Source organism: Corvus cornix, chromosome 2 (assembly GCF_000738735.6).
Source record: "Corvus cornix cornix isolate S_Up_H32 chromosome 2, ASM73873v5, whole genome shotgun sequence".
Classification (NCBI taxonomy): Eukaryota; Metazoa; Chordata; class Aves; order Passeriformes; family Corvidae; genus Corvus; species Corvus cornix.
This window is the reverse complement of record NC_046333.1, coordinates 42,379,573-42,396,762: the sequence shown is the minus strand read 5'-3', so window position 1 is coordinate 42,396,762 and position 17,190 is coordinate 42,379,573. Positions and strand designations below refer to the sequence as shown.

The 17,190-nt window shown below is 38.4% G+C and overlaps 1 protein-coding gene across 3 annotated transcripts; it reads left to right on the top strand.

The window, feature by feature from the left end:
- The first annotated feature begins 501 nt into the window (after positions 1–501).
- On the top strand, positions 502–17,116 carry RAB5A (RAB5A, member RAS oncogene family). Of its 3 annotated transcripts, none has more exons than XM_039548994.1 (6): positions 502–721; positions 6,446–6,698; positions 10,040–10,191; positions 11,189–11,311; positions 13,140–13,233; positions 15,629–17,116. In XM_039548994.1, the coding sequence occupies exons 2-6, from the start codon at positions 6,536–6,538 to the stop codon at positions 15,742–15,744; spliced, it is 648 nt and encodes a 215-aa protein (XP_039404928.1). In that variant the 5' UTR covers positions 502–721; positions 6,446–6,535; the 3' UTR covers positions 15,745–17,116. The 3 variants fall into 3 exon arrangements, with proteins under 3 accessions (XP_039404928.1, XP_039404930.1, XP_010397269.1); XM_039548996.1 differs by having other exon boundaries at positions 502–857; XM_010398967.3 differs by lacking the exon at positions 502–721 and adding an exon at positions 1,044–1,105.
- The last annotated feature ends 74 nt before the right edge of the window (positions 17,117–17,190 follow it).

The window sequence follows — 17,190 nt, the reverse complement described above, 5'->3', positions numbered from 1 at the left end:
CTCCTCAGGCAGCACTGCAGTCCCTAGAGGACTGGTACAGAATCATGGAATAGTTTGGGTTGGGAGGGACCTTAAAGATCACCCAGTCCCAAAGCCCCTGCCTTGAGCAGGGACACCTCGTACTAGAACAGGTTGCTCAAAACCCCACCCAGCCTGGCCTTGAACACTGCCAGGGATGGGGCATCCTGAACTTCTCTGAGCAACCCATTCCAGCCTCACCACCCCCACAGTAAATGGAAGATGGAAGATGCGGGGTCGCTCCCAGGGACTCTTGCCCTGGGCGCTGGGGAGAAGCGGGAGATGGGGAACAGCCTACTGACGAATGTGGCTCGCCTGCCGCGGGAGCGGCTGGGCGGAAGGGAGGGAACGGGAACAAAAGGAGGAGGGGAAAAGGTGGGAAAGAAAGGGAGCCACGTGACTGGCGCGGGCGAACCGGAAGGGCACGCCGCGTGCGGGCGTGACGTGGCGGCGGCGGAAGTGCGTGTTGTGTGTGTGAGTGTGTTTTGGTCGGGCAGAGGCGGCGGCGGAAGTCGGCGGCGGGGCTGGGTGAGGCACGGGCTGCGCCCCCGCCCCTCGCCCCCACCGAGGAGCCGCCTCCCTCTTCCCCCTCCTCCGCCCACCCTGCCCCGGCGCGCCCGCCAGCCCCGACCGACGCGCGGACGGACGGACGGACGGACGGGACATCGCTGCGCCGCCGCCCCGGCTCCCCCACCTCGGCCAGGTGAGGAGGCGGTGGCGGCGCGGGGGGGGCCCGGCGGCGGCGGCGAGACGGCGGAGGACGCGCCTTGTCCGGGCTCCTGCCGGCGGCCGCTCCCCTGGCCCTGCGGGAGCGTCGTGCCGCGGTGTGGGTGGTCGAGGTGGGCAGCCCGCCGTGCGGGGAGGGGAGGCTGCTCTCTCCCTTCCCGGCGCAAAATGGCGCCCCCGGTTTTCCCACTTCCCCTTATTCCTGTGCCTGGAAGGGGAGCCGCGGGGGAGGGGAGGTGGCGGCGGGGGTTGGAGGGGCTGGGCCCGGGAGAGCGGGGATCCTCCCCTGCGTGCGGGCGCTCCTGCAGAGAGGTATCGCTGTCTGGAGCCACCCGTGAAAGCTGTTCTCCTCGAGTTGCTTGTGAGATATATGAAGGGGGAGGTTGGGTGATGGGTCCCTCGCTTTCCCTTTCACTTGCGGCTGGAAGAAGGACGGTGAACTAGGTGGGAAGTAAAATACTCCCGATTAGGCGTCGCCATCGGGGGGATCGCGACAGGCCTAGTATGCTGGGTATCTTCTGCATTGCACTGAATTGGATCTAGACACAAAGCTAGGGTAGGATGGAGGAACAAACCTAAGCTTTTTTATGTTTTAGAGGAGAGCTGAATGGCATAAGAACTATCAAAATGTTCCAGACAGGACCATGAAAGGCTGTTCTCTCAGCATTTTTAATGATTTTTGTTTTTTTCTACCTTACACTTCTTTCAGATCTTGGGGATGGAAATGAGAGGCTAAAGAGCTGATTAAGCAGCTGAAATGAATCAGTTTCTTTCATGTAATGTTCAGCCCAAGTAAAAATCATGGCATTTTTGAATTTTTCCAGTTTTATAGTGACTCTTCAGAGTTACAGTCAGGCTAGATTGCATGTAGGTATTGTTCTTCCATAACGAGAAATGTCAGGAAAAGGTAGATGTTGGCTGAAGTGAGGTGGCTAGAGACAATGGTATTATAGTCATCACTTACGTTTCCTGTATGATAAACCGGTTTATCTGAAAGCAATTGGTACCATTCATCATTCGGATGAGCTTATGAGGTGGCTATTACCTTTATTTGGAAGGCTGTAATTTTTTTGCAGCAATTGTGTTGATTCACTTGTTTTACTTACAGTCTCATTATGTTTCAATATAAACTGGCTTACATGTGACAAGTTGTCCCTGTTACTATCTTGACCACTGCAGTAAGGTGTCACAGTAATTCTGCTGAACCTGGAAAGGAGTAACAGACAATTTGGTTAGTAGGAGTGGCTAATATATAAGGATTTTTAGTTACTTCTTTTAAAACATTCAAGAAAGTCCAGTATAAAGAAATTTAAAGTCGATAGATAATGGTTGTAGCCTCAGCATTGTATGGTTTGTGTCTGTTAATGTAGTGTATAAAAGTTGATTAGTAAGAAACACTGTTGTTTGCTATGAGATATAAAAGTGGTGGAATGTTCCAGTTTTAAATTTATCATTAATTTTTTCGTGTGGCTTTTGTATTTGATAATGCATTTTATCACATTAAATGTAGGAACAGTGCTCACTGTCTTAATCTCTTCAGTAGGCTGGCTTTTGTCACCAGTGTTACTTTGATACTTCTGTATTAGCTGTCTTGTAGTGGAAAATAGGCCAGTGCCTATGCTTACATGACTGAATTATGCCATTAAATTGTGTGTTTGTAGGTGTTGGCTGGGGCTGTTGGTATTTTGCACACAGACTCAAGCATGATAAGATTTGTGTTCAATCTGTTAAAATCTTAGGACTCTTCTGTAAATAAAATTCAGACTAACAGCATACAAATTTCTCTTCTGGAGTGATGAGAATACCCAGCATCTGGTAAATTAGTTGGTGGGGTTACCAGGAGTACTTGACAGATAATGTTCTCCAAGCTTTGTGTTCTGGCATTTCAGCATGAACCTGCTGTGTCTTGGGGAGGATGTTCAGGAAAAGAGTGAAAGTTCTGACTTAGCAGAGTGACCTATGTATTTGTAGTGCTCTAGACTGCAAAATTGAGTTCTTACATTAAACTCTGTAAAAGTAAGAAAATCTCCCTCATTTCCATCCATGTGAAGCCATCCATCTCAGAAATCTTTATAGTATTTTCTTTAGCACATTTTTGTATTAGTAGATCTCTTGCATAACTCCCATATGTATCAGTTTAAGAGCTTGTTTCAAGTCAAGCAGTCGTGTACTTGCTTTTGTGTAGGTGAATGAACATGTCTTACCAAGGTTTTCTTTCTTTACATATTCCAAATATATTGATTACATTGCATACAAAATTGGGAGGGGAGGATAAGGGGAAGAATATTAGTGGATTTTTTCCCAGGAAATTTTCACCAGAGCTCAGTTTCCATTGCATATGTAGGGTACTGAGTGTAGTATTCCTCCCAGTTCTCCAGGTTTGTATTTTACTGATGAATTAAGGAATAGGAGAATGAATGTGACCTGAGACTTGGAGTGTGCATGGGGGACTGCAGCATTGAAATCTACTTCTGAATCTTTGTGAAACGTTGTGTACTCAGCTCACAGGTGTGGAAAAAAACAGGCCAAAACCATTCTGTAGTGGCCATGTCAATCTGCAGTACTGTTTCTCTTTGGATTAAGCAGATACTTCCCTTGCTTATTGTGTATGTATGCTGCCATGTTGTGAACTTTAACTGCAGGGTTTCGGCATCATCTGATACTTCAAAAGATGATGATTTTCATATACACTTATAGAAGGTGTTAATGAATTTTTTGATATGTCAAAATCATCTGGATGTGCTCTATCAGGTTTTCAGTCTTGCATTTGTTTTTATCCTGAGCTGTTGAAAAGTGGATGGTATGACTAGTAGTTTTTATTATTAATTTATGAGATGTATTGATGTGACTGTTGAATGAATGAGGTTTGCAGTATGTTTCTCAGATGCCCTTCCTCTCAGGTACTGTGGTCTGCTATCAGCTTGACAGCTGGTTATTTTTGTACATGCTATCTGACTCTAGAATGATTTGGGGCGGGATGCTGTAAGAGTGTAAACTTTGAAGTTCTCTGATAACTACAACTTCTGTAGCTTGGGCATCTATAAAAACCGAACTAGATATTTTTCCTGACAACCTGTGTCAGCTTTGTGTTCTGAAGTAGTATTGCAAGGGGTAGTAATTACTATTTTATAAGTGATAAAACTCTGAATTAACTACAAGCTGTAAATACTCAGGTGAAACTGATAAATATTACACGAGTTAAATCAGTCTTGCCTGTTTTTCTCTCCTACCTCCTTTTGCTCTCAGTGTGGGAAACAGCAAGCAAAAAAGCAGTCATAACAAATAACCTGTGCAGTGGCTTGCTTTCTTCGCTGTGTGTCATCTAGAAGTCACTTGCTCACAGGAGTACTAAGTCACATGGTCACTAGATGTTGTCCTTATGTCTTTATGAATGCTGCAGAGTCTGGAAAAACATGGGATGTATTAAGATTAAAGGGTTTAAAATTATTTCATGGTTGTCCAAGCACACTGGAATGCTACAGCATACAGATGTGGGTTTTTTTCATTTTAAAACAGAAATAACTTAATTGTCTTTATTACTTTTCCAAAGGAAAAGATAAACAAATGGCTAACAGTATTCTGAACCACCTATATTCTGGTTATGCCTTGCCGCTTTCTCTATTGTAGTACAATCACAGAGAGATTAACTGTAGTCACTGATCCATCTTTATCCAAATCACTCCACAACTTCTGAAGCCTATTTCAGCAGCATGGAGGGGGAAGAGTTTTGCCTGAGAACCAACACACTAGTAGTGTAAAATTGTTGGTTTATGGTGTAAGGATGAAAGGTGTGGTATTTTTAAAATAACTGGATCCATTCCTGTATTCTGAAACACTTCACCAAAATTAGTTTAATGAATCAGAATCTTAGAGTTAACATGGTACTTAATAAGAATGGTGATAGGATTTGCAGGGGCTTTTTTGCTTCATTCTTTCACTGTGGAACACTTTCATATGTTTCTAAGAATATAGAGCTAAAATGTGATACTAGTTTATGTTGTACAACTAAAATTTTAAAAATATGTATTTTTGATTTAATTATGATGTAATAGTCAAATAGAACACAAACTCAGGACAGAATGCAAAATTGTTATCTCCTACCTTGAAGAAGGTAAATTATTTTGAGAGATATGAGAAAAGGAGCAACATGAGCAAATAGAAGTGTCTAAGATGTTGAAAATATTTTTAAGACCTGTATTCTGTTTACAGTGAGAATTAGAATATCTGTTTTTCAGCTGTTATGTTATTCACTATATACTGCTAAGATTTTTGTTCTCCTTTATTCCATGAATATTAGTTTGTAAGGGAGTATCTTGCTGAAGGGTAGGGTTCTGCTAGGTTCTGCTCAAGGACTTTCCAGAGAAAAGGTTCTTCAGGACTTGAGTTGAGGGAAGGGGAGGGTTAGGAAGGAGATGGAAGGCTTAGCATCTGAGCTAGGCCTGTAGCAAACTGGAATGCTCAAGTGCCTGATCTATGTGCTAAGGGGTTTGAAATAGGAAGATGGCTAAAGATTACTGCTTGGTTTAAAATGTAGTTGCTTTGTCACAAGGAATAAAGAACAGGAAGTCATTTGAAACTATTATGTTTGCTTACTTTTTTGCAACATATGTTTAAAAACATTTAAAGTATGTTTTGCGGCAGGAGCGTGTACTCTAACCTAACTTGCGTCCTACATGTTAGAAAAACTGTATCCCCACAAAGTGTGCTCAATTCAAAGAAATAATCAGCTGGGGTAAGACAAAATTATAGGCTGGCTTGGGGGAGTCTTTTATTTTGTATCTACTGTTAAGTGTGTAAAAGCATAATGATTAGGGTCAGAAATGATACCAGCAGAGTCTAAAGGCTTCCCTGTCCATATGAATAATAAGTACTGTGGGTGGGTATTTTTAAGCATCTGGAAAGAAGAGTAGGCAGCCTAAGCAATATGCTGTTCATACTTGTTCTTAACAAAAATCTCTGTTGTTAATATTGATCTAGGAGATGTGTAAGTATTGGAAATAGAAATTAATCATCATATGGTAGTTCTCTGGTGGTTTGTACAAAGCAGCCTGGAATTCTTACTGGTCGAGACAATTGTTTTTCATATGGAAGGCTTCACTTTTGCTTCTCAGTACAGCTGTTAATTTCAGAGGGTATTAATGGTTTGTATGTGAAGATCTGTACTTTTATTTAAGGAAACTGTGTTTGATAGATGGGATAGAAGTGAATTGATGAACTATACTTGCAAAGAACTTAACTGTGGTGTTTGAGTTTTCCCAATTTGCTCAGTTTTTTGCTCATCCTTCAGCAGTGCTGACTTTGGAATATTGGTTAGCAATAGCATAATTATGAAAAGTTTTTGCTTCTTGTTATTTGTTACTTTACTGATAATTTGAAAGTCTGAATTTGTTGTGTTAAACATCAGTCTCAATTTGTTAAGAAATAACAGGAGACTGAGGTCTTGCAAGAAGAAACATAATTGGATTTTAATGTCCTAATTTGAAGCTTTAATGGCAAGACTAGGAGTTGAAGAAGATAACTGGTTCATGTGTCATAAATTCTGGCTATACTTGACAACTTACCAGTGATGGTACCTGTACTCTGGCCTGTTGACTTTAGTAAATATTAGGTCAAGTTATATATTATATATATTGCATTAGTGAATGAGACTTTTCTTACTTGGTTTGTAAATCTAATGCATCCACTGTCTTTTCACGATTAGGTTGTTACTGGCAGAAGAACAAGGATTCAGATCTCAGTGGAACTTGCTTTCAAAAGCTGTTGAAATAAAGGACTGCTTTCTAATTTGGACATGGCTAATCGAGGAGCAACAAGGCCCAATGGGCCAAATGCTGGAAATAAAATTTGCCAATTCAAACTAGTACTTTTAGGAGAGTCTGCAGTTGGCAAGTCAAGTTTGGTGCTTCGTTTCGTAAAAGGACAGTTTCATGAATTTCAAGAAAGTACGATTGGAGGTGAGAAAATTATCCTGTTAATTTGTTTCATGTTGAGTTTTTATATTGTCCTTGCCCTTGAAAACCTTTAATGTAATTGCACTTCTAGAGTGGGTCATTGACAGCAAGGATCAAATCTGAGCCCTGTGTCAGTAATTGAGGACTATAACTTTCTAAGTTAAATGTAATTGGCACAAGGCTGTAGCAAACATCCTTTTCAAGTGGAGGTAGTAAATGTGTTCTTGAACTGGATAGTTTTGAAACCTGGGCTCAATGTCATGTTTTGTTTGTAAGTGGGTGTGTGGCTCTTTTAATTGTGCTGTATGCTTACTGCATGAAATAACTGCTTAGTAAGAATTATGAGCTTAGTTTCTATGAAAAAAAAAAAAAAAGCAAACAGCATTGCATCTCGCAAAAAGCTTGTGTTTGTCACTTATGCATGCTGGCTTTGCTTTTGGTATTGGAGAACTTGATACATTTTTGGATATATTTCTGTGCTAGTAATCACAGAATTTGTTGAGCTGTTTTTCCATTTTATGACTTTAAACAAAACAGGTGCTGGCTACTAGAACTAAAAAAAAAATCTGTTTGTCTGTGAACAGATTTTATCATACTCTTCCCCTTGCCAGATTTCTTAAGTTACATTGTATTTTGGAGATGTTTGTGCTTTGAGCTGCATTCCTCCTTGGATAAATTTAAAAGTATCCCAAAACTACCCAACAGCATACAGACTTAAAGTATGGATTTTATTAATTGATAAATACTCTCCAGTAATTGCTGTTGCAGCTTGTATGAGTCAGTCTGTTCCATTGTAATATTTATGTGAAGGCCTTTCAGTGGTCTGTGTGCCTTCACACACCAACAGTTGTTGAAATGTAAAAAACTCCACAAAGCTTACAAAAATAAATACAAGCTGAATTTCATTGCGTTCTTCTTTTGCCCTATTTCTAGCTGCTACATGTATTTATTCTTTGTATCTGTCAGCATAAATAGAGAACCACATATTTTCTACTTTAGTAATCTTACTAATGTACACTTTTGGCTTTAGGCATTTTATCATGGCTCGAGGACAGGTGCTAGTATGAAAGTTTCTGTATTCTCTGATACTACACGGCTGTGTGATAATATGGAGAGCATTCTCAAAAAATATGTAGTGAATTAACTTTCCAATATCAACAAGGTTTTTGGTTTAAAAAAACTGTTAAAATTAAGTGAAATTCATTGTTCCATTTCAGTGATCTCCAATTCATTTAACTTCCATTTAGTTTTTTCTTGTTTTAGTGTTTGGCATAACCCAAACCCTGTTACACTGTTCAAAATCTAAACAGAGCTTAAACAAGAGCCTAAGTAGGTATATGATCTTTAGTGTAATCTTATTAAATTGTGCCTCTTCTATATGACATAGAAACAATGAAATGCTATATAATGCAGTTGAGAGCTATTAAATGCAGCAATGTTTGGATTCAGAAAAGTTTTCTATAGACAAAGCTGTCTTAACTGTGTGGCTTGTAGTTGCCCAAGGCATAATTTTCTTTGTATACAGAAGGGCCTTTTAACAAAGAGAGGCTTATGTGCATTGTGAATCTGGATAAAAACATCTGAAAGGGAGTGCAGTTAAAGGTGGACATGTTGGATGGTGGTGGTGTGGTTTTGCCACTTCAGACTAGTGTAGCAAGGCCTGTTAGTTGCTTAAGACAAAAGTATGGCTGTTAAAGATGATGGCCTTTAGATAATTAACACAGATGATTAATTGTCAATTTACTATGGCCTTGGCAAGATGCAAGAAAGTTATGTTTTTTGCAGAAATTAACTGATGTTTTAAGGTAGTTTAAATGTTCCTTTTGACAAAAACCAGAGGATTGCATAGAATAAACCACTTGTTTAATTTTCTTTCCAAGTACATACCTTCATTTAGGGAGTGTTTTTCTGTTAAGAGAAAAATGTCTGTGAGAACTTCAAAATCCGCTTGCTTAACATCTTGTCTGTGCCTTGGAGAAATAGAATACTGAGCTGGTTCTGGGGAGGAAGTCCTTAGTTTAGTGCAGGATGTATAGTGTTTTTTCACTCTGTTTTGTTTCCTGGCTGCTTAGAGAGCTGCCAAGTGGAGCCTGTTCTACCAGTGTTTGTATATGTAGCATTTAGAGAGATTTATGTTGATTTAACATTGGAACATCAAAGCCTTTACTGTCTCCAGCCTGCCTGCTCGTCTGTGATGGATGCTAATACCCCTGAAGCAAGAGCACCTGACCACTTAAGGAGTCAGCTTCTGGTCACAGTTTAACCCCAGCCAGCAAATAAATACTGTGCAGCTGCTGCTCACAGCTGAGACAGGGACACTTCTGTATGCTAGTTACAATGTCCTTTACAGAGCAAGATTGGCTTCATTTTGGTTTCTGTAATGAGTTGAGTTGAAGGTTGCAGCAGTTTTGGAATTGTTCATAGGCTATGATGTCTCCAAATATGTAGGACAGGATAACATCCCAGGTATGCAAGTGTTACAGGTCAGTGTCTCTTCAGACATTAGATTTAAACTGGCCACAGTCCATCACTGTGCCTAGTGATCAGAGTTCCCGCTTCAGCTAAGTAGTGGGCTTTCCTTAGTTTTGTAATACTGGTTTCTGTGCTGTGTGGGCACTGGCCTCCATACTTCTGATTGTACCTTGACCTGAATGGAAAAGTTTTACTAGGAGTAACTGTTTGAAGACTTGGAATGAGTTACTTAGTATTTTCTGCAACTGGAAGGCCATTATTTATGGTAATGTATTCAGCTGTAGTAGGAATGGCTGCAAGTTTCCCTGAAACTGCAGACTGTTGAAATAATGCTGAAATTAATTCTTGAGATCACTTGCAAAGTCAAAAATAGAGCTGCTTTGAGAACAAGAACTTACAAGAAGTGCTTCTTTCTTGCAGATCTGTTAGCTAAGGTAAAGTTGTCAGGAGCTGAAAATCAAAGTTTTAAGATGGTATTCAAGTAACATAAATGTGTAGAACTGCAAATATCTCAACTGTTGGATTGTGGCATGATGGGATGCTGTTACTGGTGCTCTGTAATACATTTCATCCTGCTTCAACAGACTTTATCTAGAAGGTTTAAGAGAAGGCTTATTGTTACTCAGATTCACTATTACGAAAAAGGGAATTCTTGCCAATTTTTGCTTTCTTATGTCTAACCTGAAGAAAATCTTGTTGTTTAAATAACTCCTCTGTGTTGATCAGTTACAGTCTGTCAGCTAATGCTTGCATCAAACCTGCCGTATTTTAACAGTAGGCTTGAATTGTTTTGCATCTCTGTGAACATAACTATATGTGAATATAAAGATATAAGCAGACTTCTGGTTTCAGCACCTCTGTCTTTTTTGTAGCTGCTTTTCTAACCCAGACTGTATGTCTGGATGATACAACAGTAAAATTTGAAATTTGGGATACAGCTGGGCAGGAGCGGTACCACAGTTTAGCACCCATGTACTACAGAGGAGCACAAGCAGCTATAGTGGTGTACGACATTACAAATGAGGTAAGTACTGGGTTACAGAGGCACAAGGGGAATTTAGAAGTTACCGGTCTTGCACTTATCTTTACTTATTTTTTTCTCACTGACTTGTGTGAATCAATTAATTGTTTTGTAGAATCATAGAATGGTTTAGATGGGAAGAAGCCTGTAAAGGTCATCTAGTCCAACACTCCTGCCATGGGCAGGAATGCCTTCTGCTGGACTGGGTTGCTCATTTCATATTGCACTGTGTGATGTCAGTTTGTGTCTGTAAACTTATCTGGCTAAAAGACCATTTCTAGGGTTGGATTGTTTGGGTTTTTTTTAATATCAAAAAGACAGAAAGAAAACAAATCCTCTTGTAGAAGTGTTTCTCACCCACCCTTAAAGTCAGTTCACGGAGTTTGAGCTGTTACTCTCGTCACATTGCTGGTCGCACTTTTATTTCTGACAGTGAAAGATATTATTTTAACATTGAATATTACTGCAAATTTTGATTAAGATTGGAAGGGTAGCATAAGGTATTGAGACCAAACCCTAAGGTTATTAGATTTCTTTTTATTTGAACTTACATCAGATAATCTTGGGTTGTTTCTGATAAAATGAGACTTAAAACCCAAAACTTTAAAAAAACTCAGAAATCCTGTACCATAATGAACAGTCTTCAGTAATTAGAAAGTAATTTTGAGGCCTTTTCAATATAGCTGTTCATATACTTGTTTCTTCTAGAGAAACTGAAATTCCCATTTTCTCTCTTAACCACTTCTTTCCTTACTCTGTCTACACAAAGATCTTCCTACCTACTTACTTCAGCATTATCCCAGCTAAGCACAGTTGAGAACTAAGGTAGGAATGTTTCATTTTAAAGGCTCAGTTTGGCAATTTGGAGTGTGCCTTTGGACTAAGGTAGCAGCCTTGCATTGGTGTTTTGTGCTTGAAGTGTAGATAACAGAGATGGGGATAATAGATGAGTACAAAAGGATGACAAAACTCAGTTGCATCATTTTGCGATCATTAACAGGAGTCCTTTGCCAGAGCGAAAAATTGGGTCAAAGAACTTCAGCGACAAGCAAGTCCTAACATTGTAATAGCTTTAGCAGGAAACAAAGCTGATCTAGCTAACAAAAGAGCTGTGGATTTCCAGGTATGTACATAACTTTTGTTCATAGAAATTGCATTTTGTTTGAATAGATAGTAAATAAACCTAGGGGGAGCTTATATGCATAGCCTGGCTAGTTGTTATGGAGGTCATGCTGTTAAATATAAATGTCAGCTGAGACTAATTAAATAATACATGCTACCGAAAAACCTACTTCTGTACGAGTAATATGGAGGAATAGACTTTTTGGAATAATTAATTTGACTTAGAGGAATAATTAATTTATTTGCATATCTTTCAGGCTAATTGAATATCTGTTCTTTGATGTGACTTTTTTCTGTCTTCTACCCAAAATTACTGGTAACTAGAGTTTCAATGGATGAGATAGCAGTAACTCTAACACCAAACTGTTCTGTCTGGCCTGTCAGACAGAGAATTTTGATCATCATATGATACAAAGCTGGTTGATGTGCCTAACTTGCTTAGGTTGTACTGTTGAAGAAGTGTTCAAATTTTAATTGAGCTTTTCATGGCATTTCTTTTGGTTTAGTGATTACATCTGTGCTCTCACTGGTATTTTATCTTCTAGAAGGTTTAATCAAGTAATCAGAAAATAGCTTCCAAAGTGAATAAAACTAACTGCAGGTAGTTTTGGTCCATTCATGATAGACTGAATTTGAATTAAGATAGTATTTATTAGTCAGTAATTAGTCATTAATTTACAGTTTTTAATCTGTGTTTGGGGTCATGTGAGATACAGCTGCATATAGTAATGAATCCTTTTGTAACTATAGAGAGTTGAACTATGAAGGTTAGCAGTGGTTTAGGTGTTTTTCTGCCAGTCTTCTAATTTTATACTTCCATGACAGTTGAAAGGAGACTTCGGTGTTTTATGAAAAATTGTAGTATTTAACAAAAATTTCATACATGACTGCAGTCAATAATGTAATCAAATTTAACTGTATTTTGAACAATTACAGTCTTAATGTTTTTCAAATGTTAGGGGGTCTGCTACTGTGGATTTATGGGCTCCTTGTGGGCTTGACAGGCATTTCTCATTTCAAATCACATATTAGATTCCTAGGTATTTGTTAATGTGTTGTTTCAGATATAATTACATAGATCTTAGCAGGTGTCACTTAAATAATTGTAGAGTGCTGTAGATTATTCTTATCATCATAGGTGTTCTGTAATTCAGCTTTTTTTGCAGATTTCTTATTGAATGCAAAGGCAGTTACATAATCATAAGAAGCTGTAGATTCTCAGCTGAATTGACTAATAAGAAGTGGCAAAAATAGTAAAGTTCGTATGAGCAGAGTATCAGATGAAAATTCATACTGAAAAGGGAGGTAACATGGCAAAATACTTAATACTGCTTATTTGCTGTAATTATGAATTTGTATCAGGATAATGAGACTGTTCTGATCCATCTGCTGTAGTGCTTGAAAGATTCAAGATAGTTCACAGACTGCCTTTTTCCAGGGTAATAATGGACTTCCTGACATTTGATGGCACTTTCTGAAGCTTATTTGTACTTGCTATCACAGCTAGTGTTCTGCATTGGGCTTGTATCTTCCATAAATATTTTCATTTATTATTTAGTTTTGCCTGAGATTCTTCCATCTGGATATTTCTAAGATTAGGAAGGATCTTTAAGATTCCATTTCTAGTTGTTTAACTGCTTGGTGGAATTGTAACTTTTCCATAACTGGTGAATAACATATTGTCAGATGAGTGTTTCCGCAAACTGTCTTTCTTTCCAAATGCTGTAGAGATTGTTCCTTTGTAGCAATTGAAAGTACAGTGTGTAATGATTGTCTGAGTTTAAATTTTTTTTTTTAATGAAGTAATGTATTCTTATTTTAACTTTCAGGAAGCTCAGGCTTATGCAGATGACAATAGCCTATTGTTCATGGAGACGTCTGCTAAAACATCTATGAACGTAAATGAAATATTCATGGCAATTGGTGAGTTTATGAACAAACTGAGAACTTTAAGGGGAATAGTTTTCATGAGATTCAGACCATGACAATCTTCCTAACTTAAGATCTTTGTTTTTCACCTAAATTATTTCTGGCATCAGAGTTTTCTTAGGCCCTTTTATTTGTTTAATTTTGTTTAGGCACCTATCTGTCATCCACAAGCTGTGTCAAAGATGGCAATGTGTGCTTCAATTCAGTGTCCAAGTTATAAGTAAAGGACACTGCATGTTAAAAGTAAATCTACTGATACATTTTTAGACCTGACATAATCTTGTGGATTTCTGTAATGATGCTAACATGTAGTAGTGAGTATAAACCAAGAATTTTTGTGTATTCCATTGATATACCCAAAATTGTATTTAATTGTTAATAAACTTTTGAAAGTGGAGGAAAAATAATTAATTTTTAGGCTGGGCACTAATCTGTTTAGTAGTAACCTTAATTATAGTAGATGCTTTGCTAGTGGATAATAGTAATGTATAGCATCAAATAACTTCATTAAATCTGTTTTGTATGTTGCATCTCTCTAACCTACTTTTGGTGAAAAAACATCATTGATATTAAAATTAAATGTTTTTAAAGAGGTCTTAATCTTCTGCTTTTTAAGTCAGGAGAGCAGAAGGTAATTTGTGGTGTCCTTCAAACTTCCAGCAGATGCAAATTAAATTATCACTGTAGCAACACTTTATTACAAGTACTTGCTTCATATTAACTATAAATACTTGAAGAGGGGGGATAGACACAAACACTTAACTGTCTGACAGGAAAGTGTATTTTTCTCATGAATGTTCAAGATAGGCCTGCATTTAATGATACAGAAATGCTCAGTTACACTGTTCTGTGTTTCGCTGGTGAAATTTCAAAATTAATGTGTTTAATGGTGCAGTTTGCATCCTGTAAAAAAAAAAAATCCCCAAAAACCTGAGGGTTTTTTCTTTTTTTGTAATTTGAGATGTCAGTAAGAATTCTTCCCTCTCTGTATTTTAATGAAGTCTGCAAAGTAAATTTGAGGAAAAAGATGCCCACTTAATAACTGTCTTTTGTCTGCAATGTTGTTAGGCCATGTGAGTATTTTGCATCAGTGGGGTGAAATTCAGCTTTGTCAGGGCATCAGAACAAGATCTGTGCAGCAGTAGACTCTGAATGGAAATTTTGATGAGGCTCTAAGTATCGCATGTAATTTGGAATGGCCTGCAAAATGTGGATGCAGTTCTCAGGACCGTGTGTAAATATGATCTTAAAGCAGAGAGAAAATGAAAAATGAGAACGTTGAAAGAACTGTTGGGTGCAAGCTGCAGCTGCTTGTAAATTGACTGCTTCAGCACTCATTCAGAACTTCCAGTTAAAAAAAATAATATTAATTCAGCTCTAGATATAGTTCTAGAATTCAAAACAACATTGCTCTGAAGACATTTTTCTGTTGGTGCACAGTCCCTTTGTACTGGCTCAGCAGCTTAGTACTGTGTGGGTTCTTGGGTTTTGTCACAGATCTGTAGAACAGCCCAAGTTGGAAGGGCCCTCAGAAGATCCCTGTGGCCCACCCTTTTGCCCAGCACCCTGAGGTTATCTTGGACCACAGCATGTTGATGTCCGCTCTGTGGTTTTTTTTGGCTGTGTTTCATTGATTTTAGAAAAAGTTGTTCTTTAAAAAATTGACAGAAGTAACTACTTCGGGGGGAAACCAAACTGTGGAACAAGAGTGGTTGTTGGGTCCTGGTAAGATAGGCCCATGGAAGTCCTGTTGTGTAGAACTTAGCAATTTTCTGATGGAGAGAAATCTAGGAGAAGCTACTGCTCAGAAGGGTGACAGCTTTCACCCTTATTTTTTCATGTTAAGACTGAGGAGGAACCTTGGAGCTACAAGGGCAACAAAGAAATTACCAATCAATTGACTCATAAGAGCTGGGCAGAAGAGGCAGCTTGAAAAAAATAGGAGAGGCTTGATCTGGTGCTGAGGGCCATTTTATATGTTTGCAAAAACTCATTTCTGGCTGGATATCTGGGAGCTGTTTGACCCATTTCTGTCTGTGTTTTGTGCCTTTTCAGTGTTTCTGTATCTTTTTGCACTAACATCCTGATCTTAAAGCCTGTTCTGTGTGGGTGGATTCCCACAGGAGCTGTCATATAGTGGCATAGCACACCTGTGCAGATACATTTTACTGCTCATGTTACCAATGTATTTCATTCCTGGAAACCATAGATAAGATGCTGAGCATTAAGAAGTTAAGTGTCTTAACTTCTTTCATTACCAATGCACTGAATCAAATCAGATTATACAGTAAGTATACTGATATGCGTATAATGTGTTGTTTTGTTTACTCAGGTGATTTAATCTTAGTAAAATCTCAGGTTTAACTCTTATTTCCTGTTCATCTTACAGCAAAGAAATTGCCCAAGAATGAACCACAGAATGCAGGAGCCAGCTCTGCCAGAGGAAGAGGAGTAGACCTTACTGAACCCACACAACCACCCAAGAGTCAATGTTGTAGTAACTAAAAGAGCAATTGCTTTAAACTGTTCTGAATATTCTTCTGCTTCCTAACAGTTAATAACCATGGAATTGGAGTGCTTAACCTGGTCCAGTACAAGCTTCCAAACAGCGAAGAGACTTACGATAATAGTCAAGTTCATGATACAGAGTTTTCTTTTGACCTAAAATTTTAACATGCATGTATCCACCACTGGCTGCAGTGTTTCAGCAGCAGAGGAGAGATGGAAGCGGAATAAACTTCCTTCGGTTGAAAGATTTTAAAAATAATTTGTTATTATTAGGGGTGTAGAAGAACTGCTTTCTGTGGACCTAATTGGCCGGTTCCTGTAGCCTCAATACTGATCACTGTCATAATAAATAGAATTGGGTCTTCTCATAATTCTCAATTGTGCTTTAAAACCTCTTTAGAAACAGGGTCTAAAAATTACTTAAACTTATTTGCAGTATTGATGCAACCAGTTGTTTCTGCAGGTATCCACTGTTTAGTTATACATTCCATAGTTTAATAATTTTATTACAAATAATACTTGCATTAGCAATTTTAAGAATCTTATGCTTGCCAGAAAGTGGAGTTTTAGTTGGTACACTCTATGTAAATTATATCAACCAGTTAGTTATCTTAACGAATTAGTGATGAATCAAGTCTAACTTCATTTCTAATCTGTTCAGAGGGTACAGACCAGTAAATTCAACTCTACAACTTAGGATATGGGGTTTTTGTCCTCTACAAACTGTAAGAGCTCTTCAAGTAAAGCCACAACAAACTTGGTGTCTGTGACTTCTTTCTTGTTTCTGATCATTGCTGGCCATTACAGTTTGTTTTTCCCCTAAGGAAAAAAAATAGTGCACTAACGATTATGTACATCCAACTTGATTTTAAATTTGGATATTAATGTACTGTAAATAGGTACTCTGCATTGTAGTCTACATTTGTTTAATACTTTCTGTAATATTTAAGAGTTGCTTAAAGGTATACAGAATGTACAGTTACTTAAAGCTAACTTTTTTCCTCTCTAATCAAAGGGGGTTCTGAGTTCTTCCTTTATGGCTAGAACAGTAATAAATGATGCTCCTGTATCTGTAACATAAGTACTGCTGTCTGTCAGTAATGAACTTCGCAACTTTGTTTTCCAAAGTACATTTTATTTTGATCGGTCCAGTATATTGCACTAATTCTTTTAGTTATTTTCATTATATGAAATCTACAAGGTGTGTCAGAAGAGATGAATTAGTCTATTTAAATGTTGAACTGATAGAAACTTACTTGTGCAGATTTTAAATTTGCAGTAATCTGGGTTTAGCAAGAAAAATGACAGTTCACCAGTGTTTAGTTTTATATTGAGGTGCTCAGGTTTGAATAAAGTGGTTTAAAAATTTTTTTGTTTACCGTTTCTTATTGAGAGTTTCAGAAAGTTTTATCGCATTTGTACAGTTCCAGACAAGATGTCTGA

Bases quoted from the DNA above. Each gene is read 5' to 3' on its own strand.
- RAB5A (XM_039548994.1), top strand. From the start codon at position 6,536: ATGGCTAATCGAGGAGCAACAAGGCCCAATGGGCCAAATGCTGGAAAT. The intron at 10,192-11,188 runs GTAAGTACTGGG...GATCATTAACAG, and splicing joins TGTACGACATTACAAATGAG to GAGTCCTTTGCCAGAGCGAA. The intron at 11,312-13,139 runs GTATGTACATAA...TTTAACTTTCAG, and splicing joins AAAGAGCTGTGGATTTCCAG to GAAGCTCAGGCTTATGCAGA.